We start from the raw sequence: 25,530 nt of genomic DNA, 5'->3' as shown, positions 1-25,530 counted from the left end.
TTATTAAGTATTATGACACTTGACCTTCCAAGGCGCAATAAAATCTGTCTGTACCTCAGGAATTTCATTACTTCATTTGAAACACCCAGTGGCTACCTATAATCACATTATAATGCATTATAACAGTGATTGTTATGCATTATAAAATGGTTATAATGTTACCAATACAATGTATAACCAAATGTATATAATGAGGTATTATAATACTTGAACTTATAAGTCTGTATAAAATGCTTTAATGATTATTCTTGTAAACCATTATGAATATCTTTGAGTGCTTCTAACTATTATTATACATGGCTAGCACAGTGTAACGCATTATAAGTATGTTTATAATGCATCATGGGTGTCAGGAAAGTGTTACCTTGCTGTCAAAGCTTTGGCAGATCAGGTGAAAGGTGAGGGAGGGTCTGTAAATCACACCTTTATGGACCAGCGTCATCAGGACGACTTTAGTGTCCACAGACCGTATCAGCTACTGTATACCAGGAGGTGTCCCCTCATATGTTCTACATAGTTTTAGAGGAGGCAGAGGGCGCATCCTTTCTCCTTAGAGATTGTGTTTTACAGCTCAGTCATCTGTCTTAACAGCTCAGCCAGGCTCTCTCCACACAGTGTACAAAACTGCCCGAGGATATGAAGTCTCAATCTCAGCAGAATTTCTCTCCTCCCTTGAAGGAAGTGAGCGGGGAATCAAAGGCAATCAGTTGTGAGGAATCGAACCTCAGAACTAGTACGTTACTGTGTACCGTATTTAGATTGGGCACGAGGTGGAGGGGAAAGGAGGGGTATACTATATTCCTGGCTGTCGGTCAAAAAAATAAAAAAAGCTCCTGAAGTCTGAGCCCCCGTCGGCCAGGTAACCCAAAACCTGGAGTGGGGAGTCAGCGTGGGATATGGGGAGAGGAACAATGTGGCTCTTTGTGCAAGCCGGGCAGAGAAAACAAACCGTTTCCCCTGGAAAGAGATCATGTTCAGGCTCCATCTGAGAAGACCACACAAGGCTGATCAGAGCCCTGTCTGCTGTGTACAGCAAGCAGAGGAGGAGGAGGAGGAGGAGGAGGAGGAGGAGGAGGAGGAGCGCATCTGGGCAGCGACACATACACACACAGAGACACACTTTAGGGCAATGTCAGACAGGAAGAAGATCTGAGATGCTCCATATCAAGCACTCGCCGAACACAACACAACACACTAGCCAGCATTGATACTCTTTGGTCCAAGACAAAATGTGTGACTGTGTTGCATTGACTTGTGATAATATGACCATCTGGACCGCTTCCTGGGTTGGCACCCTGCTGGTCTACAGGCAGAGCAGCACTCTGGTGGGCTGACAGGCTGATCGAGGGACTGGCTGGAGGGTGTTAGCACTGGCGTTGTCCACAAGAGGGCGTGGCACTGAATCTGGCACCGCCATACAGTGTTAAACAGGGAGTCTGTTCATTAAGTGGAGAGAGAGGGAGAGGAAAAAATAGAAAGAGAAGGGAGATGTTATAGATTCAGATTCAGTTTAATTTTCATTTCTAGCATATCTTCAGAGGTGGCAAAAGTACGCACTTTCAGCAGAAGTTCTGATTCAACTTCTTTACTCAAGTAAAAGTGAAAAAGTGCAGCCTCAGAAATTAGGTAAGTGTAAAAGAAAAAGTGAAGAAATGTCCTTCTGATGGACATTTCTTCCAGTTGTTACTTTGCAAAGCTAACTGAACCAGTTAGTTGGGCCTCTTTGTCTTTTTTTTGTCTTGTTACACCTTTTACTTTTATGTCTTGTCATCTTTTTAATCGTATTACATCTTTTTTTGTCTTGTTATGGCTTTAATTTAGTTTGTGCTGTTATGTCTTTTTTGTCTTGCTAGGTTCGTTATGTTGTTTTAATCATGTCTTTTTTGCCTTGTTACATCGTTTTTGTCTCTTTAGTTCTTTTACTTAGTTTGTCTTGTTACATCTTTTAGTTAGTTTGTCTTGGTACTTTTTTTGTCTTGTTACATCTTTTATATTGTTTTTATCTTAAGTCTTTTTTGGCTTGTGACATCTATTTTGTCCTGCTACATCTTTTTTTGTCTTGTAACGTCTTTAACGTTGTTTACATCTTATTACATCTGTTGTAATATGCACTAATGAATACACAAGGAATCATCTTTTCTATGTGTTATTGTCTCATCCATTTAGATCAAATAAAAGTTGTCAATAATTCCCCTCAGATGTATTAAAACTAAAGTAACAAGTGTGTTTTGAAAATGTAAGTAGTAGAAAATACAGATATGCATTATATTGGGAGTAAAGTTGTCAAAAAATAAATACAAAGTAAAATGCAGATACCTGAAAACTCTATTTAAATACAGTATCAAAATATTTGTACTTAGTTTCTTCCACCTCTGCATATCTTATATCAACCCCTCCTGCTCTGGACACTCATTCCCTAATCCGCCCATTCTACATAAACACTAAGAATGAGGCTTTTAGTCATGTCAACACTCAGATAACTGTCGCAGAGGGCACAATCAAACCAAGAACATCTGGCCTCTTTCTCTCTCACACACTAACACAGCTTTCATTCAAACACACATATAAACACACACACACACACACACACACACACACACACACACATACACGCATGTAAGGGCCAAACCAGGGTTCTGTACTCCCTCTGTCCCGTTGCGTTTTAGTTTCAAACGCTCAGCGAATACCCATGTGGTGGGATCGGATTACACGGGGCTATAAAATATCCCAAATAAAGGCAAGGAAAACTGAGACGAAAAAACGGACTGTTTCCTGAGGTGAAATCCTCCAGTTGGCTGCTGATTCTGTCAGATTTTTTTTTAAAGACTTTTAGCAGTGGGAGACAATAGAAGAGGACAGCAATGTTGGGCTCGGAGCACAGAGGTGGCAAGCTAAAGTCACTCACATACGGCAGCCAGCTCCCATTACACACAACGCAGGGCCATAAATCCGTCTGCACGACACAAGCAGCATGCTGTGATTTCATATGTATTGGTTACTAAGGGAACGCATGAAACCACAACAAAAGACAAAGAGTAAAGTGGGAACTGTTTCACTTAGATACAAAACATCTGGGGCCATATTACAGAAACTTCCTGTCTCAAGTCTTAAGAAAGGATTTTTACAAATTTGGTATTACAGAAGCAAATCCTAACTAACTTTAGGAATCATATCTTTCTATACTCAATCTGTCATTTTGCAGAGCTATAGAACTTATTTAACTGAAACAAAAATGGAGTAAAAACAGCAATGGGCACTTAACTTTAAGACAGATGGTGTGACAGAGGTACAGATTTGTTAACATCAGATTTACAACAACGCTAACTCAGGAGATAAAGGAAAGAGTGGGCTAAGATAGCAGACAACATCTCTGCCAAATGCAATAAAAAAGAAGGCATACGGACTAAACAAGTTGGCTAACACTACCATTAGCTATTTAGTAAATTAGCTAGGTGTAAAAGCTAAAGTTAGGCAGATTTTTGGGAAAATTACAAAAATGCTAACTTGGGAAATAAAATTAAGATGGTGGGTAATGATAACAGACATTGTCTAAAAACAATAAAAAAAAGCAGCCATACAGATTAAACAACACTTTTGTAAGTTATGGTTAACTGACACTACCATGAGCTACTGTTAGCTAAGCTAAGCAAGTTAGCTAGGTGGAAAAGTCAAATTTGCAACAACGCTAAATTGGGAGATTAAAAAAAGAGAGTGGGCTAAGGTAGCAAACAGTCTCTACCATATCCTGCATCCATTGTGTATTTGTAATAAAAAAGCAGCCATATGTATCAAGCTAGCTAATAATATTGTTAGCTGCTGTTAGGTAACACTACCATTAGCTATGGTTAGCTAACATTACCGTTAGCCACCATTGGCTAGTTAGTACGTTAGCTTGGTGGAAAACTGACAGTTAGGACAGTTGTTTAAGATATATGGCTATAATGATAATCCTAAAATTAGAAGAAATTTTGAGAAGTTCAGATGCTTTATATGTATAATACACATTTCCTATCTTAAGTTACCCTAATATCTATCTATAATCTATATTACAATGAGTTAGAGGTTTTGTAGAGAAATACAAAGATGTGCTTTTTTTACAAGTTATAACACTGAACTAATACTACAGTTAGCTACTATTAGCCAACACTGCCATTAGCTACCGCTAGCTAATAGTACTGTTAGCTAAGCTAGTTAGTAAGTTAGCTAGGTGGAAAAGTGAAATTTAGGATAGCTTGACAATAATCCTAAAGTTGGGAGAGTTTATGATTTGCTGAAATTTGTTTGATATACATTTCTTCCTCATCTGTTGTCTCAGCCATATTTGTCACGCATTGTGTAAAAACAACAAAAAAGCAGCCATATATCTTAAACAACTTAGCTACCAATACAGTTAGCTTCTGTTTGATAACACTACCATTATGGTAGTCATGGGGAGTTTACTTAAGAAGTGAGAACTGTTCATCTGCACTGGCCTTTTCCCTACATTAAGTCCTTACCCTAATTACTATGGTTACTAAACAGTTAACTAAACAACTAGGATCTGCAGGTTTATGGAATACGGAGTTATATGGTTTGTGTTATGCTTACTTTATCAATAGTCATCGTTTTTAAATATAATTATAAAGCTGACCCATGGCCTTTGGAGAGGAAAATGGAGAGCAAAGCAGGCCAGCTGAAATCTAACCCATCTCTGTAATATCAGCGGATTAATCTGAGGGCATACAGTAAAATGGTAACACGATCTCGTTATGGCGAGATACCAGCGGGTGAAGGCGACGGGTGGTGTTACAGCCATTTGGACTACCAATCAGGAAAATGAAATCAATAGGCCCTTTGATTGGTCCAAAGTGAGGAGGGATTTTCTGCTGCACTCTAACAACAACATCTGGTTGGCAGCGGACAGTGGTGGTGAGTGAAGAGAAGGAAAAGGATTGAAAGGGGAGAGGAGAGTGCTAAAGTCATACATGGGAGAGACAGACGAGCCCAAGCCAGAACAGGGTGTCATTATGACATGTGTAATCGGAGCGCTCGGGTTCTGCCCCTGTGTTTTCTCGTGAAGCCCCAGAGCTCTATCACAGCTGAGGGCTGGATCTCATATTCACAGCGCCTTGCAGTCTGCCTGACAATCACCTCTGTCTCTGCAGCGACCTCAGAAAGATGTCTGCACTGCAGCCTTGTTCATACTGCAAGAAGCTGCAAGAGTTTGACTTTGAGGTCACTCAGTCAACCTCGCTTTATCTGTCTCTGTGCGTGGGCATCAGGTTGGACAGACCAGCCTATAAACTAAAGGTCACTGTTTTGACTTAGCAGCAACCATCTGTCCGAGTGAGAAGTACAAATACTTTGTTATTGCACTTGGATTTTTCAGGTATCTGTACTTTACTTGAGTATTTTTCTTGGCAGCTTTTTACTTTTACTCCCTAAATTATAATACAAATATTTATATTTTCTGCTCCTCATGTTTCAAAATAGGCTTATTACTTTAGTTTAAATGCATTTGAGTGGAATTATTGAGAAATAAAGGATGTAAAGACAAAGACAAAATACATAATGACACAAAAAAGGTGTAATAGGACAAAAAAAAAAGACTTAAGATGAAAACTAAAAAGACAGAGTGAGACAAAACACATAAGGAAACAAAAAACAATGTAACAACACACACAAAAAAAACGATGTTAAAGACGTAACAAGACAAAAGACGTAACAAGAAGAGAAACTACGTAAAAGATGGAGCAAGACAGAAAACGTAAAAGACAACAAGATGAAAAAGACATAGCAAGATGAGAAATAATGTAAAAAATGTAACGAGACAAAAAACTATAAAAGATGAAAAACAACAAAAGATGTAACAAGATAGAAAAGACATAAGACAAAAAAAAACTTAAAAGATGGCTACTTTTTACTTCTGTACTTTTAATATATTTCAGAGCCTGTACTTTTTGACTTTTACTTGAATAAAGAAGTTGAATCAGTGGAGTCTTTTTTTTTAACGCAAGTGTCTGTACTTCTACTTAAGTCAAAAAAATGTGTGTACTTTTGCCACCTCTGCTACCTTCTACTAAACTGCAACTGCTCTGGATAAAAGTATGAGCTACTTAGTTAAGATGTAGAAATCTCTTCCTCTCTCTTAAACAGACATGCAGTCATGGATCTTGGCAAAACGGAGCCTACAAAACAGGCTGCCATGCAAACAAAGCATTGTGACTGTCAGGTTGTGGTGAAGTGATCGCCTTTCAAAGTGACTCTCACTGCCTGTGCCCTCCACCTCCTTCCCCTGGTGTAACCTTAGAGCCCCGAGGAGTGCCAGGTTACTGGGATTCTCTCTCTTTGGCGCCATGCTGTTTAGTGACCACGCGTATACTGTGAGACCTGTGATTAAACTCGCCCTGTGTATGTGTGAATGTGCGTTTGTGCACATTTTCCAATCCCCAGGCAAATGGCATTTAAAAATAATTGCTCGTTTTTATATTTTATTTTTAATTTAACCAACAGAAAACCAGATGGGTGGGTTTGCCACACAGAACAATGCAATGGTTATTCAGTGATTTAGAAAGGTTACGCAATTACGGTTTAAGTCAACTTGGTACACTCTTAAATTTAAATTAAACTGAATCTGATTTGTTTAGTGGTGGTTCAAAGAAACAGCCAAAAGAAAATCGGGGATGCAGCCTTCGTCTGTTAAGCCCCAAAGCTATGGAACACAATATCTATAGATATCAGGGAAGCCAGCTCTCCAAATATCTTCTCTAGGAGAAAAGTGTAAAATATGACCTTCTGTCAAAGGTAACTCCAAACACATAGGGATAGGCACATCGCTAGATATACTGCTAAGTGCTGCTTAATTTGCCTTTTGCTGCCACTGTCTTATCTGTAGCTAGCCTGCTAGTTGCTGTTAGCAGTGCAGCTAAAGGCGCTGTTGTGACTCGAGTCTGATGCTTGGAGCACCAGTGGAGTATTTAGTGGAGGTGATTTACAATGGCTCCGACCAGGACTCTGGCTCTGGGAGCGATGGGGACAGCAGGCGAGGACAGGAGAGTCGTGAAGTGGAGAGGGGTGAGAGGTTGGAGCCACAATATATTTCACATCTAATGCGGTGGATTAAGGATTTACTCTCAATCAAACCAGAGCTGGTGATAGCTGAACGGTGGAAAAACAAACCGATAACGTTTTGTGCCTTTTTCGAGCAAACTTATTGTGGTTCAGTAACAGAGATAAACTTGAATTCAGAAGGTGTACAGTTTATTAAGGACAATAGTGTGTGTAAGAATATTTCCTTTCTTGACATTTTGTGAGTTTATTTTGTTTATTTCTTAGACTAAAAAAGCTAGCGGCCTCGCTACTAGCACAATATTTTATATACTATTTTCATGTGGAGATGCATTCTATATATTTTATTCTCATCTTATTATTATATTATTGTGTTATTTTTACTATTATTATTAAGTAGGTTGTGTTTTCCACTTTATGTTTCATTAATTATGTAATTATATTCCTGTTATATGTATAATATATGTCTGTTTCCACATGAAGATGCATTCTATGTATTCTATTCTCATATTATTATGATCTTATTATGTTACTTTTTACCATTATTATCAAGTGGGTTTTATTTTCCACCTTGTTTTACATTAATTATGGCATAATTTCCCAGTTTTATGTTCATTCTATGTCTTTTTTATGTGAAGAACTTGGTGCATGTAATTCGGCCTGCATTTTTTATATGAAAGGTGCTATACGGTATTTTTAAATGTCTGATGCAGTAAATTCCACCCATTGGCTGATTGTGGCATGTCTTCTGGATGTTTAAATAAGATAAGTAGTTTTCTCCCCTCTTCCAATGTGGTGGTCAGTAATATCAAATAGAACAGCTAGTGAAAGCAATGCTATCTATACTTTGCCTCGCATTGTAATAGAATCTCTCACCTCCATCCTCTATTTATTCTGATCACGGATTCGTAGGCACCGCCTCTTCAGAGCTGGCTCCATGTCTCCAGCACTGGGCAGGTTAGCAGGACTCCGCAGGCTGCCCTTGTCCCTGAGTTTGGGCAAGAGCAGTGGGGTGGTGGTCCCGCCTGTCTTTGGTGCTGTGGGCAGGGCGTAGGCATGGTCCTCATCAGGAACATGGGGGTCCTCTCCTACCTCCCCGACTACTGCTAGGGGCTCTTCTGACTGACCAACCGGGCCCTCGACTCGCACTGGGCCAACCACGGAGCACTTATTCTCTTTGATTGCCTCCAGCTCGCTGAGTGCAGGGTCAGCTGGTGGTGGTGGTGCTGGTATTCTCTGGGGTAGGGAGGAGTCCGGACTGGCGGGTGTGGATGAGGAGGACATCCCGTTTGGACTGTGATCCTGAGATGTCAGGGCGGAGGGTGTGGCATCGTACAGATGGCTGCTCCCTGTAGGGCTGGGTGGCGTGTGTGAGGGTGGAGTGTGGGAGTCCTGGTGGTGGTAGACAGTGTCATGTGTGGGGGACTGTGGTAGAGGAGGTCTAATGATGTCATGGAGCCCTGATCTGGTACCTGACTCCCCCAGCCCTGATAGGTCCACCACTCCGTTGGCACTGGGCCCCAGCTTCACTTGGGTCCTTTGAAGAACCCGTTGGATGACTTGTCGCTCCGACTGTTGCTGCTGCTGCTTATAGTCTGTAGGCCCGTCTGACTCTGGGGCTGAGCAGGGGGATCCATTGTGTTGTGCTCTGGGGGAGGACGCTCCACTGTGGGGGGTGGTTGTTGGGGAAGGGAATGACCTTTCTGATTTAACCCAATCTGTGTCCCTCATGCTGGGGTCACTTGGTGAGGGGAGACCTTGGATCAAGGTCAGTTTGTTGGCAACCAATCTGCTGTCCCCTTCACCGACCCCTGGAGATGATGGCCTAGTAGCCTTGGATCTACCCCTGTCTGCCCCCTCTGGCACCGGCTGGATAACACCGCTGTGACTTGGAGTTTTTAGGGTTGTCTTAGAAGGGACTGGAATGGGGATAGGGATGGGTATGGGGACAGGAAGTGGAACAATGATCGGGTAAGGCACCAGGACGGTGGGCTGGGGCAGGAGAGGGCTAAAGGAAGGGATTCCAAAGTTCATTATGGGGGGCATCGGGACAGGACCTCTTGGCATCATATTCAGAGGAGGGGAGTGCAAGCCAGGGAAATAGGCTCCTGGGAAGGGGTGCATGAGTCCAGGGGGATTCATGGAAGAGGAGGTCGGGGGCTGCAAGTGCGGTGAGTGAGGAGGTCTGTGGATAGGGCTGGAAGAGGGGGCTGGGTGTCTGGGGGGGTTGGCAAGTGGACTTTTCAGGCCCTGAGCATGGAGAGGAGGTCTGATGAAGGGGATGGGGATTTGAGGTACTGGCGGATGTTCCAGAGTGGGGCGAGGAGGGGGTGGAGGATGCAGTGGTGCAGGGTGGGGTGACACCTCCACTGAAGGGGGATGCGGAGGAGGCTGGATGGGTCTCTCTAGTGTCCTCAGCCCAGAGACAGGGACCTTGGAATTAGAAGAGGACGCCTCTGAGGGGGAGATGGAGGTGGATTCTGCTGATCCGTGGATCGGCGTGAGACCTTTAGGGGAAAGGTTTCTGTGGCGGGCTTCTCCTGCACTGCTGCTGCTGTTCCAAGACTCAGGAGTGAGGAGCTTCTGTCCGGCCACGATGCTGTCCACCCTCCCCTCCTGGCTGGGTCTGCTTGGGCTGGAGCTGGTGAGAGCTGCACGGGCTTCTCGGTAGAACACATCCATCTTATACTGATTCAGACACTTGGTGCTGCAGAACTGGAGTCGCTCCTCGCCAGATCCAAAGTCCAGGTATTCTTTAGTGTGACGGACATGCTTGCACCAATCACATACCTGCGGCACAGGGGACAGAGACTGTGGGGGGTTATTGAAGTGATGGATCCCAGCTGAAAACTTTAAGAACTTTGTACAAATATACAGTAATGGGAGATGGGCTGACTTTCCCAGCTTGTGAAAGGGATAGTTCGGATTACTTGCAGTGGAAGTGTGTGTGGTACTTATCAAAATAGTGTAATGTCTACAGTAGATGGGGGTGGACACGAAGAAGAAAACACAAAATCATGCAATAATACAAACAAAGTAACCAACTGACACAGTGGTAGATCAGCAACTCCTGTGTTCTGCGGTAAAATCACTGATTTTGCCAGTGGAGCTGGTTTAGTTTGGAGAGAGTGATATTTGGATTATATAACAGTGGTTTCCCATTGGAAAAGGCTGTCTGATGGCACAGTAAAGTAGTGAAAAATATTCTAAATATAGCATAGACTTAAACTGATTTTTGATGATGTTTTGTTGCTGACCCTACTGCTTAGCTTCCTACAACGGCACTCCTGCTGCTTCTCCAAACTGGGGGTGTGGCGATCACCATCTTTTGTAGGTAATACACTGACTATCAATAAGTAACTTATACCCCACTTCAAATAATCCAAACTATCCCTTTAAGGAAAGAAGACCACATGTGTCTAAAGCCGTTTTAATCCTGTAATTTTATAGCATATTCATAGTAATACTTTACAAAGGAAAACAAAAGATACATTGATAGTGTCCTCTTACTCTGACATTGCTGTTAATCTTCAGCACCAGTCTGGGCGAGTCCTCTGTGTGAGGGTGCTGAGGGGATCTCTCACCGTGGAGGTCTTCATCTCTGGCCTGACAGGGGAAACCCACAGACACACATGAAGCAGTTGGTCTGACCTGAGTTCACACCACTTTTGATGGATTCATTCTCCAATTTGTGATGATGTAGCTGCACTTGCTTTGGATCAAAACGCTATACTGGAATCACTCTGTGGTCATTAAACCAAATTTGAGCTTCTCACATAACAAGCGCAGAAAATAGCTTCAAATGAATTGCCTTGTCATCAAGGTTAGAGGCAGCCTGAACTTTATGCATGGCACCAAACCCCAAAGGTCAATACAACAAAGGGAAATCACTGTGTTGTGAAACAGATACAACTCTACAACCGAGTGGAGAGATAATGCAGGTGATGTATTGTCATATTATTAATGGCCTTGCCAGTATTAATATAGGAAATTCCTCTTGATTCATGTAAGCTGATCTGCTGTGGATCTGAGTGCTCCCCCATCTCTGTGACCCATTGAGTCGTGTTGAATTACGAAACATGAGGCAGCTGAAGGTAAGGTATGCACTGAAAGTGGACACCTCGCCCCAGGCCTCCTGGCTTTCCTCTCAGACAAGCAGCGACAAGCCAACGGCAATGCTTTCCTCCCCGCCTACGAAAAACTAGAGGGCTTGTTGCGCGCAGTCAGTTCAGCCCTCCTTTTTGTCTCCGTTGTCTTGTGAATAAACCTTCCACAGTATAAACAACAGCCAGGGTGAAAGCGGATATAGCCGTCTGTCACACCGCGCCTCTAAAGAGGGTATATCCATGTCGTAATGGAAGGTGAAAAATCATGGCAATGTGCATCAGAGCGGTTCAACATAGTTGTAGCTTTCCTGTCCTCCAGACCAAAGGCACTTAATGGCCGACCCCTCCTCCATTAACACGAAACTGATACTAAGTGTCCTCTACAAACTTTGACCTCTCTCCCACCATTCCTATACGGGCTCCTCCATAACAACTAGAAAGTGGGTTCTCAAAGATCCCCCCTTCCTAAATTTCTCTAAATTAATCCATCAGTTATGACCTCACAGGATCAGGAGTATCTGCTTCTAGAGGTCTCTTTACCTGCAAGAAACCACTTGATGCTTGGGTCTCTGTGTACAGAGAGTGACACAGCTGGCACAAACTGCCCATATATACTACCCTATATACTACATGCATGTGCAATACACTGAAATCAATCACATCTACATCTACAGACCATTCATCACCATGTAGATATGAGGATTTCCAACATCTCACCAGCAAAGAGACAAGCTAAATGTCTATGACCCCCCACAGTCCTGAGCTAGAGGACTCGAGTCACTTGACTTGACTCAATTCAGACTTGAATTTGAAGACTTATTGAATAACACCAATAAAAGACTTGACTTTGACTTGGTATTCATGTCTTAAGGCTTTACCAAAAAGACTCAGGATTACAAAAATTCTAACAAAATATGCTTTATTTATAAATGAAGAAGTGCACCGGGGGGCATTCAACAAAGAAGCAAAATGTCTGTGGAGGTAAAACTCTTCTTTTCAGTACCCGTGATAACAAATAAAATAAAATGAATTGGTTCACTGAGACATAGATGTATGATGTTTGTGTGGGGGACTGCTATGATTGGTCAAATTTGCTGAGAAGTTGCGGTGATTAGACAAAATTGCAAGCTTGTGCAAAATTCACAGAGATTGGTTGAATTAGCATCAATTGTTGTGATTGCAACATCGCAACTTCCTGGAGGGACTAATTTTTCTGTATCTTGAGACGCTACGTTTTATGTGCTGGCAACCTACTAAGACGTGCAGGCAGCTATCATGGACGGGGCTAGTCCAAAAATCATAGCATTTGGATTACATTGTTGACGACAGTAGTGAGTATGCAGTCTGCAGCCCAAAAATCAATGACATGACCACCATAACATCCAGCTTTGTCCTTCAATACAAAACATATAAAGAGAGCTTAGCTAACATAGCACAGTGTCTGGTCAGACTTTATAAGTTAAAACTATGTTAGAACCATTTAGTGCTATTAACCTAGCTTGACTTACAGCGGGGACTCGACTTGACTTCCCTGATTCTCAGCACACTGACTTGTGACTTGCTTGAGACTTGCACATGTGTGACTTACTCCCATCTCTGCCACAGTGATGCTGACATAATTTTCTTTACCACTTACCTTATTGCGTTTGAAGTAGGCCCGTCTGCAGGCGGCAAAACACTTCTCGCTGCAGAAGCTCTTCAGCTCTGAACCCATACAGAGAGAGTAGCGTTTGACTCCTTCCTTCTGGCACCAAACACACACGATCTGCACATTCTGCACGTCTTCCACTGCAGGAGAAAACCAGACAAAAATATGAGGGCAATTAATGAGTGCAAGTATTACAACCCAGTCTGACTAAAACAACTTGGTCACAAAAGAGGTGTGTGTGGCTGTCAGTTAGATGATGTTTTAATGGTGAGATTGGTGTTGATTATCGAGGGTTTCAAGAGCTTTACTTCTCAGTATCTGTGAACAGCTTAAGGTAAGTGCTTTTCAGTGGACGATCTGTATAATTATTTAATCTCTCTACCCTACAATGAATTAAATAAAGAAATCTTGGTGCAATATTCTTTCAGGGAGCCTAGTGATCCTGCTTCTTTTTGTTATATGCACAACTGCTTTGTGGACTTTAAGTGACACACTGTGGATTTTTTTTGACTCTGGACTCCAGAGTTGAGTTTTATCTTACATTTGAAGGTATTAACATCAATATTAGCCACATTTCCACCGCAGGAACTTTCCCCAGGGACCAGGAACCTTTGGAAGAACTCCTGTGTCCCTGTTAGTTAATGGGGACATTATTTTACCCCTTATAAAATTCCTGCTTAGGGGTTAATACTTTCCAAAAGTACAGTAACTTTGGGGTTACAGAGTTACAGAGGAAAGCAGATGGACCGACTTCAAAGTCCAGGTCTTACTAAACATTTATCCTGATGTAACTCTGTGACCTAGAAATTACATTAGTATATAACTGACTATGTAATTCTTGCCTAGATTATATTGTTATGTTTTAATGTTTCTTTAAAATAAAACATTTGTGTAACACGCTGGATTTGGAGGTGGTTGGATGGATGGTGGGCAAACAAAGTACAGTACAGGATTTAACATCACAGTCTGGGATTTGTGTCCAGACCCCTGCCACAAAAGTGCATTGGTTAGGGTAAGGAAATACTATGATTAGGAAATTAAAAACCACATTAGTTAGGGTTAGGAAAAGATCATTAAAATATGACTTTTGAATAGTGCTGCAGTCACTATGACTGGATACTGTCTTTGCCTATTTGGTGAAAAACAAATGAAAAACATTGTCAGTGAACATTTAACTGATACATTCAGTATCAACATGAAAATGCACTTAGTCACCATCACGTTTCCCTAAAAATGTTGTTGCTGTTGCAAATGAGTTGTATATAAAGTTAATCTCTAGAAGACAGGACTGGTTGATGATGAAATCAAGTGGGAAATGGAAACAATGACCCGCAGTGATAAGGTGTATGTGTTATTGTTCTTGTATAGTTGTGCGCAGAAATACAGCCATCACTTATTTATACTTCAGTGGATTAATTTGCCTAATCTTCATGGGTCTTTAGACTGCAGTGGAAATGTAGACAACAACAGACTGAAGGAACTTTTTAATTCTGTTAACAGTAGCTCCTAGGAATAAAAGTTCAACTTTTGAGTGTTATGACGTATCATGGATGATAGATTATCGGCCAATGATGGGAAATTTATATTATCATTTATTATTCCAATAATAAAATTATAGCAGATAGATATCAGCTATAGTGACTCTTGATCTGACAGATTATGTCAAAGCATTTAATTAGAATTCTAAAATGCTCTATAAAAGTCAAACTATATTTCTCAAGTTTTTGTATGGAATATACAAGAAAAAATATCAGTAATGAACTGTTCTTTGTTTTTGTTGTAACATTGATGTCAGGTGGATTTTGAATATTGAATCATCCATCTTTGCTTACCACATCTCAGCCTTTCTTTCCCTCAAGTGTGCATAAACTACAGATTATATGAATTTCTTTTTTAAATTAAAAAAATGTTATCTAATTTAAAAAATGTTAATTAAAATGCACTTATCTTATTGATCTCAGTTATAAGATGCAGGTAGTTATCAGTTAACCGTATGAAAATAAATCCATATTGTGCATTCCTAATAAAAAGGCCCACAGTTCTTAGACTATATATTTACATTATAATTGTTTTGAACAGTGCAGTTTGATAATGTCAAAGACATCACTGGCTTGATTAATGTCATGTTGTTATAATAAATACATCTCAAACAATGTCAGCTTTGCATTAAAAGTGACATAACTAGAGTTTATGACAGGTGTCACAACATGGTTATGAGTGTGTAATGACAGTCTTATGCAGTCTTATGCACAACCCTTCAACTAAAGTGCTATGGCTTAAGTGGTATCTCTTAATGTGTAGCCCACTACCTGCTGATGGCTTTATAAGGGGCACAATGACAGGGGCACTCTTGTGCTCTTTGGGGGTGGTCAGGGATGAACTTGTTGAGGAAGAGGAGGGCGAAGAGGAGGGGACACTGGAGGACTCCCTCTCTCCACTCTTCATGGTGAGGACAGAGTGACTGACTTTGGTGTCCAGGCTCTTGGGTTTTGGCAATGAGTTTTCTGAAAGACATAAAAGTAATATGATGCAAAATGACTCAGAGCTTGCATGTAATACAATAAGCAGAGGAGGCAAAAATTACAAAAAGTACAAATTGAACTTGTTTGCTGCAGTAAAAGTGAAAAAGTACAGGCTCTGAAATGTATAAAAGTAAAAAGTTGTCCTCTGAAGGACATTTCCACCAGCTGTTAATGAGCAAAGCTAACTGAACCTCATCTTTCCTCTGTGGTCCAGTCTCCTTCACTTGTCTGGTTCATCTTGTTACATCTTTTACATAGTTTTTAGTGTTGTTACATCTTTTTCATTTTGTTAGCTTTTTTGTCTTATGTCTTGCTGCCTCTTTCATGTTGTCTTTCCCACTTATTCCCCCCCACTAATTTCGTTATGTACGTCTTTTTCGTCTTTCTACATCTTAATGTCACATTATTTTTTGTTTTGTTGCGTCTTTTTTTTGTCTTATGTCATTTTCGTCTTGTTACGTCTTTTTACGTTGATTTCCATCTTGTTACATCTTTTTCGTCTGGTTACGTCTGTCATGCATGATACGCACTGATGGATACACCAAGGAATCGTCTCTTCTGTGTTACTGTCCTCCATTATTTCGGGAAGGCTGTGCACAACGATGCAAAATAAAAGTAAGCAATAATTCCACAAAATGCATTAAAATTAAAGTAACAAGCCTGTTTTCAAAATGTAAATAGAAGAAAGTATGTACACATTTAGAGAGTAAAAGTAAAAATTTGTACTTAGTTCGTATAAACCTCTAACAATAGCATAAGTCCACTACAGTATGGCTTACATGATACTGTAACAGCCTTTGCACCTGTAACAATGCCCTCCACTGATTTTTGGTCCAAACATGTTGCGAAACAATAGATGTATCTGAATGAATGAAATGTGAGAAGTTGCAACTACGGGAGAGTATATGTCTCGCAAATTTGAACAGTGACTCAATGTCTGCACTGAAACCTGCAGAACCTGTTAGTGTAAATTCAAAAAGACTCTCTTCTAACAGTGAACCTGCCCTCACCTTTTAGCACAGACACATGCTGACGTCTTTCTCTGTAGTTTCTGATCTCGTTGGCCTCCGAGTCTCTGAGATCTACCTTGTCGTAGCCGTACCACCCCAGCAGCTCGTTCATGGTGCTTTCTGCAAACGTCTGCATGAGAAAAAAGAGGAGAAGAAATCACTGATTAACCCTCTATGTAAAGGGATAGGGTAACTGAGCCATAGCCCTGCCTGCAAATGGGAAATTGTGACCGTACATCTTAGGGTTGTTAGTGGAACTTTTTATCCTATGTTAAACATAATCAGACCTTCCTACTCTGAATCAATGCAAGGGATTCTTTCTCAGCCCCGGCCCAGTTGGAGAAATGAATACGGGCACAGTGGAGTACAGTATGACGCTTTTTCCATGATGTATTCAAGTTGTTTACTCTTGCTAAATCTGAGACGGAAAGGTTTAAAACCTAACACCAGTGTGAAATCTATGAATCATGCTTTGTTTATCTCTTTTAATTGGAAAAAAGAGGGAGAAAAGAAAACTGTTCTCCACAGATGGGATGTGTGGTCCCTTTTTTTTTTTTTTTATTACGACCAGATGAAAAAAAAAGACACAAAGGTCTCTCTCTTTATCCACCCACCTCTCTCTGTGGCTTTTGGGAGAACCGGATTGGAGGAGAAACCCGATCCGGAACGGGCAGAAATCAGAGCGGGACACCCTACACCACAGCGAGGTCCCACGGTTCTCGGAAATGCCCCGCTCCTCTCTCCAATGTCCACCACCACTCTCTCTGTCTCTCTTCTTTCCCCAGCTTTCCCTGTCCCTCCCCTTGTCTCTCTTCCTCTCCTCTCTGCCCCCCCCCCGGCTCCCTCACCTCCCATCTTCCCCATCCTCCCCTCCACCCCAGCACCTTCCAGCCCTGACACCCGACACAGCTCTGCCTCTCAGGTTTCACCCTTTTCCAGCACAGCCAGCCTGCTGTGGTGGTGTTGTAGTGCTGTAGTACTGACTGCACATTCTTTCCCCTGCTTTCCTCACTCCGACCTCTGCTCTGCACTATAGGGCCTCAGAGAAATAGATCTCTCCCTCGCTTGCTCACTTTCTGCTGTGTGTGTGTGTGTGTGTCTGGGAGAGTGTGTGGGTGAGTGCAAGCAGTGGTATCATATCCAGCTAAATATGCCTAACGATGATTAAAGTTAAGTATCCGGTGTCTGGTGCTGCGCTCGAGGCTGACGTGGAGGGAGTAGGTCCGAATGTGGTGTTGAAACAGATGTATTACAGAGACAACACTCGCCTGGACCTCAGCTGAGCTAGAAATCAGTTTTCTTGCCTTCCTGTCTATCTTTTTTCCCTCACTGTCCTTTATCCTTTCATAATTTGACTCAGTTTAAAGGTGCACATCTCTAAGATTAAGATTTGGAAAGATTATGTATCCTGTAAAACAGCTATGGAGGGACTAGCTAACGCAGTTAGCGGTTCGCTAAATTACTTTAACCAGGGAAACTTTGCAAATGACTTTGGTACTGTATTCCCTGATGGTCTCAGAGGCTGCTGAGCCCAGTTCTATTGCTAGCTAGCAGTTACAGTTAACTACTTTAGCAACTAGTAAAGCTGTCTATCCATCAGGAAATTCTGCAAATGACCTCAGTACTGTATTCCCTGTTGGATTCAGATGCTGTGTTCCTACTGGTGACTGGCTATGTTTACTTGGAAGCTTCTGAGCCCCACTCTATTACCTGCTAACAGCAGCTAACAGTTGTAGTTAGCCCCTTTAGCAACAAGTAAAGCTATCTGTCCATCAGGAAACCCTCTGAAAAAAGACCTCAGAACTGTATTCCCTGTCGGTCTCAGAGGCTGTGTTTGACCCTGTGACCAGTCGTGTTCACTTTGAGACTAGTTCTGTTGCCCGCTAACAACAGCTAACAGTTAACAGCGCTAAAGCTATTTGTTCATCAGGAAAATGAAATCACAGAGAGTTGAAGCTGAGCAGCTGGAGAACATCAGAAGGGGAATCAGAACATATTTTCACCAAGTGAGGCCTGGCCCCCAGACACGACAGTGAATGTGAATGTTCTCCTTCCATGCTCCAGCAGCGTCATATGTGTGAAAGTGGGATGAGTCATCAACCGTTTTTAATCATTTTCCTGGAAAAGACAAACTGAAACACCATTAAAGTCTTCTTTTTTTTTGTCATTGTTGGGGCAGATACTGGAATAGCCCATAGGTGACATATAGCACAATATGTGATAAAAACACATCAATCATCAGTTCATCAGTTTTGATTTCATGGGAACTTTATGTCATGTGCACAGGCGGATTTACCATTAGGGAAAGGTCAGCAATTGTCTTAGGCCTCAAGCTACTAAGGGCTCCATAAAACACCTCCTAAACTTATGGTTAAGAAAGTTTTTCTTTTATTTTTTGCTAATAAACTGTCTTTCTAAAAATCCATGCCCTAAAATGGCATCAGTATGCCCCCCCCCAGCCTCTACTATATTGGACTATTCCAGTGTGGTTCCCAAAGTTTTCCTGGTATGGGCATTGGCTCTGCACCGCACAGGGGGCCCGTTCCCCAGTTTGGGAAATACTGGACTATTCCATGATCTTACTGCAGAAATGATTCAGGAAGACAAAAGCCAACTGTAAACAAACAGCTCGGCATGGTGTACGATTTAAAAAAAAAAAATGAAGTGAAGCTTCCCCGGCAACACTGGAAAAAGGAGGAAGCTGGAAGACACTAAAAGACGATATCCACCACAGCCACAGCCTGTTCACACTGCTACTGTCTGGCAAGAGATACAGAAGTATCTGCTGTTGTACCACCAGACCTCAGAGCAGCTTCTTTCCACAGGCTGTGAGACTCCTCAACTCATCCTCTACACTCAACCAATCTTACAACTTATTTTCATTCATTCATTCATGTATGCAATTACAGATGTCTGGGCATCAGTGCTGTTTAAGACAGGTAAAAAGAAAACGCTATAAGTGGGGCTGTCTTATACTGTTTTCCCACTAAAATTAGCACATTTATGCACCTGCTGAAAATAGTCTGCTCCCGTTTTCAGTAGACGAGTTTGCCTGTCTGTCTTTTTCTTTTCCTGACGTGTGCCAAAAAGCTGAGTTTCAATGTGTGTGTATGTTCATAATAAAAGCTTTTAAATAACAAAATAAAGGCAGACTTTATAGGAAATTACTGTTTGTATCCGCTGAAAAGGGATGGAAAATTAGCATGTCCACCTGGGTGTCATGTTTCCATCACTGCCAATCAGAGCTGGGGCTGATAAATACTCTCGTGACTCATAGGTGACATATAGCACAATATGTGATAAAAACACATCAATCATCAGTTCATCAGTTTTGATTTCATGGGAACTTTATGTCATGTGCACAGGCGGATTTACCATTAGGGAAAGGTCAGCAATTGTCTTAGGCCTCAAGCTACTAAGGGCTCCATAAAACACCTCCTAAACTTATGGTTAAGAAAGTTTTTCTTTTATTTTTTGCTAATAAACTGTCTTTCTAAAAATCCATGCCCTAAAATGGCATCAGTATGCCCCCCCCCAGCCTCTACTATATTGGACTATTCCAGTGTGGTTCCCAAAGTTTTCCTGGTATGGGCATTGGCTCTGCACTGCACAGGGGGCCCGTTCCCCAGTTTGGGAAACACTGGACTATTCCATGATCTTACTGCAGAAATGATTCAGGAAGACAAAAGCCAACTGTAAACAAACAGCTCGGCATGGTGTACGATTTAAAAAAAAAAAATGAAGTGAAGCTTCCCCGGCAACACTGGAAAAAGGAGGAAGCTGGAAGACACTAAAAGACGATATCCACCACAGCCACAGCCTGTTCACACTGCTACTGTCTGGCAAGAGATACAGAAGTATCTGCTGTTGTACCACCAGACCTCAGAGCAGCTTCTTTCCACAGGCTGTGAGACTCCTCAACTCATCCTCTACACTCAACCAATCTTACAACTTATTTTCATTCATTCATTCATGTATGCAATTACAGATGTCTGGGCATCAGTGCTGTTTAAGACAGGTAAAAAGAAAACGCTATAAGTGGGGCTGTCTTATACTGTTTTCCCACTAAAATTAGCACATTTATGCACCTGCTGAAAATAGTCTGCTCCCGTTTTCAGTAGACGAGTTTGCCTGTCTGTCTTTTTCTTTTCCTGACGTGTGCCAAAAAGCTGAGTTTCAATGTGTGTGTATGTTCATAATAAAAGCTTTTAAATAACAAAATAAAGGCAGACTTTATAGGAAATTACTGTTTGTATCCGCTGAAAAGGGATGGAAAATTAGCATGTCCACCTGGGTGTCATGTTTCCATCACTGCCAATCAGAGCTGGGGCTGATAAATACTCTCGTGACTCCCGCAGAGTCATTTGACCCGGGAATGACTGCAGAGTGAAGACAAAAGCCAGATGTTAGTGGGTGTTAGTGGGTTGTTTGTCCAGTGTAAAGGGGGCTTTGGATAAATAAGAATTGAAAAGGGGAAGAACAGAGGATTTGGAGGCCCCATGCCTGTGTTTGCCTTAGGCCCCAAAATGACTAAATCCGCCCCTGCTCATATATGTTTCATATCAAACTTGGACATTGTCTGCGGGAGGACAGCTCTCCTAGTCTCGTTTAGTCTTTCTGCTTTATTGTTAACGAAAGACGGGCAATTTTTTTTTCTCCTTTTTCACCCAACCCTCAACTTCCCACAATGTTGTTTTTGTTTCTTTTTGGCAGTTCAGACAAACATCTGCTTTGTGAGAGTGACAAGCCATATCCCAAACCACAGAGAGAGTTGCAGCCAAAGGCAACAAACCGGGGCCGACCCTGAGATTCAGCCCAGGCAGGGCTCACATCAAGCGGGGGATAGCGTTTCACATGTTTTGATTAAAATTAGTTAAGTTGTAACTCTACACCTCCCCTGGATATCAAGCGCTACAATCCAAACCACTTACACAAAAAGACCACATTTCCTCTCTCTCACGAAAAGGCCAAAATCTCCTCCTTCCCCCTAAAAAACTGCTTGTCTTTTTGGATTTCTGAGCTCCTGCTTGTCCTTTAACCACCACAGTCAACACTCTCAGATAGCCAGTGTCCAAACCCAAACAAAGCAGACAATCCAGGGATTAGTTTCCATGCAGTAATAGGCTCATAGTGGTGGGAGGGAATCATGCCTGTTACTGTGATTTAACTTATTACTGCCTTCAAACCAAGAAACAGAGAAGAGACTCTGAAAGGACACAGAAACTTTAGTTTGATATTTGCATCCTTTAAAATTGTTATAGTGTTTTTTTCCCCCAGTGTAAGGCTGAGGTTGGCTATTTAGGGGATATAAATATCCTCTCTTTCTTTGGTACAGCAAGTGTGCGCACCGCAAGAGCGGGGAAGAAGTGACGCACATCTGGATCTCCGCTGGACATTAGCGTCCGGCCACAGCTGGCCTGACATGGCGTCACTAGAAGGCGAAGGCCAACCTACTCGTCTTCACTGCGAACATCTATAATTAAAACGTCCTGCGTCTCTGTATGTGACATTTCGTGCTCATATTTGTGATTTTTTAAAAATATTATGGTTAGATCATTGTCTTTTAAGGGGTGCAAACTTTAAGTGAATTTTTAAAATCTGCAAGAAAAGTGTGTTTATGAAGGATTATTTACATAAAACGACACAATGGGAGCATTCACTAACAACAAATACAGTATGTGTGTGATTATTTCCAGCAGTGATTCGTGCGCAGTTACAGTTGTGCGCGTACAGAAGTTATGACAGTCAATAAAACGTCTCAGAGAATAAAAACTCCTCTGACTGACTCTCACCTTCATCTCCTGGTTGATCTCCCTCTTTACGGGGTGCGCAGGTTTCCTGCTGCGTTTATTTTCCGGTGGTCTCCCTTTCTCCATCTCTGGCATATTCCTGGTTCTGTCTGGATCCGGTCCGGATCAGTTGCAGAGTTGTCGGCTGGAGAAGTTTTATTTTCGCGGAGTTAGAGCTTACAGTGAGAGCTGTCACTCCCGGTGACAGCGGCTGTCATTCCCGGACGTCTGAGTCCCTCATCTGGGGCTTCACACCATCTGAGTCCACTGAACATGCGTGCGCTCCGGGCTGGAGGCTCCGCCGCCGAACAATCACCGCTCTCTTCTTCTGCTCCGACACCGTCAAACATCCGCAGGTAACAGAGACACGACTTCCGGCTGGGAGTTTCAAAGTATAAGTCTAACAGCGTGTTTTAAAGACGCCGATTAAGGGCAGCCACGATTAAAGGTAGAATATGCAGGATTTGTCAGTTGCTGTTTGTAAACGCACCAGAAGGATAGTTAATAGTTGAGATAATGAGAAAATAAGAAAATACAGGAAGAGAGCAGGGTCTCTGCAAAGGCAGACACCGCAACAAAACTTTTAGTGGGTCATAAGTGATGACTGAGAGGGATTATTTTTGTAATCTGAGTCTCTCAATTTAATACAAATTAAATATCAACAGCATTCTCTATAGCCACAAACCTGGTAGACCTCTTCTCTGATCAAAATACACTTGAATTTAGGCTACAAATTTTTTTAATTGCTTGAAAGTTCAGCAAGATTACAAAGCTGTTCTAGGCTACAACATGCTGTATACTCTATTTTATAAATGCACCATTTATTATATATATATATATATATATACATGAGACTGTGCTTGTGTAATTAGCGGGACAATATAAACATCTTGAATCTTCAGTTTTGAAACTTGCCAGAGAACAAATGCTGTATGTTTGCTTTTTGTTTTTGAATTAAATAGGATTATTACTGAAAATAAAGGGGTACATTTATTTGTTTATTAATTTATTTCCTTACTTTTATTTAATAGGGACAATGATCATCATCAGCAGTCCTTCGGGAGACAAATCCACAAAGAATTATGGTCTCAAATGTTATATTTCAGACTTGGGTACAGAGAATAAAACACATGATAAAACAAAATGAAATGAAATACTTGATAATTAGGGCTGTAACTATTGTGGGTTATTTTCATTATGGATTAACCTGTTGATAATTTTCTTGATTGAACAGTTTTTTGTTTGTAGAATATCAGAAAATGTTTTTAGAAAAATGTTAATTACTGTTTCACAAAGCCCAGGATCACGTCCTCTGTCTTGTTTTGTCCATAACCCAAAGATATTCAGTTTACTATCTCAAAGGAAGTGAAAAAACAAAACAAAACAAAACAAAACAAACAAACAAACAAACAAACAAACAAATCCTCCAGAAAATATTCACATTTGAGAAATTGGAATCAAAGAATTTAGACTTTTTTCCCCTTAAAAAGACTCAAAATGATTAATAGATTATGAAAATAGTTGGCGATTAATCTAATATTAGACAGCTCAAGTAATCAAGTAACTGTTGCTGTTTTACCGCAATATCCTTTTTGACGCGTCACATTTACCGCTTTTATTATTAAAGTAATGTCCCCTCGCTTCCGGTCTAACTCGCGCTCTTTCCGTGCAGCTTCACTGTGTCCTCGCCGGATCGGGAAGGGAGGGCCCTCTTCTGAGTTAATGTAACCCAACACCTGGCGCCCACCCCTCCCAAATCTCAACAGATACATTTCATAAGGAATGCAAAGACTGTGTTTTATCTGCGGGGACACAGTACAAACACTGTACAAATGCTCTTGTCTTAAAATAAAGAGATGAAAAGAGCGCGGTGAGTTAGATGATACCATGGCAGAATGTATGGGGCTTTTTCAAATGGCATCTGTTTGATCAGAGTGTGTGTGTGTGTGTGTGTGTGTGTGTGTGTGTGTGTGTGTGTGTGTGTGTGTGTGAGTACTGCTCAAAAAACACCTGAAATGTCCACATTTGGCCCTTGAGCTACCCTTGCCTTAGGAAAAGTACCGCATGCCTGAGGGGAGGATTTACATCCAGATATGAGGGAGGTGTGTGTGTGTGTGTGTGTGTGTGTGTGTGTGTGTGTGTGTGTGTGTGTGTGTGTGTGTGTGTGTGTGTGTATGTGTGTGTGTGGCTGTGCGCAAACAAGAGCTTTGAACATAAACATTTGTCCCATGGTTATTCTTGATGGTAAAGGCCACTGGATTTATTACAATATCATGTTTCCAGGCGTGTGATGGAAAGATGGGGATGATCAAGTTGCATCCAGACACATAAACAAACATCAGTGTTACTTCAAACAAGTTGGACAACTTTATTTTACCACTATTTTACTTTTTACTGCTATATTTTATTTAAGTTTTATTCTTTACTCAGAATTTTAAGAAAAAAAACAAAACAAAACAGCAGCAAAGACAACAACAACAACAACAACAACAAAACAACACTAGTCACCACTAGTGGCCAAGTGAAAGTTCTGCAAGAGATGACAAGCACAGATGCCCAGAGCCATCTAAATTCAGTTTTGCTGCCCTTTGGGTAATGACATGACCAATTTTATAAGTAGGATTATTAAACTGGTGCACTATAAAAAAAGTTTTTAAAAAGTTTTCTCCACTTATAATCTTTTGTTGAGATAATTTACCTTTCTTATTAGTTAAACTTGAATCTATGAGTTTAAGTAACCCAGAAAAATTCAATTTCACAGCAACTGTCTTCACTACACTTTTGAGCTTTAAATCAAACTCAAAGCTTTAAATCAAATAAATAGAAAAGTTTTGCCCACCTACAATCTTTTCTTGACATAATTTGCTTTTCTTCTTTAGATAAAGATTAGATGCATTAGAATCGTTGAGTCTGAGAAACAACAACAACAAAAATGTATTTAAAAAAAATATTGAGTAGAGGTATTTGCAACAATTTAATTTCCAAACACCCAAAATAAAGACAAATCTGGTTCAAAGACATTTTTTAAATACAGAACTTTTTGGGTTACTGAAACTCAAAGATTCAGGTTTTTCTAAAGAAAAACGTAAATTATATGAACAAGACATTATAAGTTGCCAAAACTTATTTTAGCTTATTTCAGAACTTCAGCTATCTTAATCCTACTTACTGTGTTGAATTTAGGTAATAAACTGGCAATGTAATTTCTAAATAGGCAGACAAACTAGACAGATATTCTTCCAATAAAACTTTTTTTTTTGCACCATCTTAATAACCATGTGTCACCTAAATTAAAAATTCAGGTGACACAGTTGTCCATGTCAGGTCAGGTCTTAAAACGCTCAAAACTCAAAGGTTTATTGAAGACAGTTCCTTTCAAAATATTCATTTATTTGTTCTTATTTTATT

At 41.1% G+C, this 25,530-nt stretch overlaps 1 protein-coding gene across 2 annotated transcripts; it reads right to left on the bottom strand.

Moving 5' to 3' along the window:
* LOC146314514 (sine oculis-binding protein homolog) lies at positions 1-22,465 on the bottom strand. 2 transcript variants are annotated; one of them, XM_084737917.1, is made up of 7 exons: positions 22,126-22,465; positions 16,334-16,463; positions 15,111-15,305; positions 12,790-12,941; positions 10,558-10,653; positions 7,924-9,858; positions 1-1,436 (listed from the first exon to the last, which is right to left on the bottom strand). In XM_084737917.1, the coding sequence occupies exons 1-6, from the start codon at positions 22,216-22,218 to the stop codon at positions 7,933-7,935; spliced, it is 2,592 nt and encodes an 863-aa protein (XP_084594043.1). In that variant the 5' UTR covers positions 22,219-22,465; the 3' UTR covers positions 1-1,436; positions 7,924-7,932. The 2 variants fall into 2 exon arrangements, with proteins under 2 accessions (XP_084594043.1, XP_084594044.1); XM_084737918.1 differs by having other exon boundaries at positions 7,924-9,837.
* Between the last annotated feature and the right edge of the window lie 3,065 nt (positions 22,466-25,530).

The sequence above is a fragment of the Lutjanus erythropterus genome, chromosome 15 (assembly GCF_056507025.1).
Source record: "Lutjanus erythropterus isolate fLutEry1 chromosome 15, fLutEry1.hap2, whole genome shotgun sequence".
NCBI lineage: Eukaryota > Metazoa > Chordata > Actinopteri > Lutjaniformes > Lutjanidae > Lutjanus > Lutjanus erythropterus.
Note: the sequence above shows the minus strand (reverse complement) of the source record. Positions and strands in the feature narration are given on the sequence as shown.

Coding starts and splice junctions, on each gene's coding strand:
- LOC146314514 (XM_084737917.1), bottom strand. CDS start 22,218: ATGCCAGAGATGGAGAAAGGGAGACCACCGGAAAATAAACGCAGCAGG. Junction 15,306..16,333: donor GCATGTGTCTGTGCTAAAAG/GTGAGGGCAGGT, acceptor TATGTCTTTCAG/AAAACTCATTGCCAAAACCC. Junction 9,859..10,557: donor AGATTAACAGCAATGTCAGA/GTAAGAGGACAC, acceptor AACCCCCCACAG/TCTCTGTCCCCTGTGCCGCA.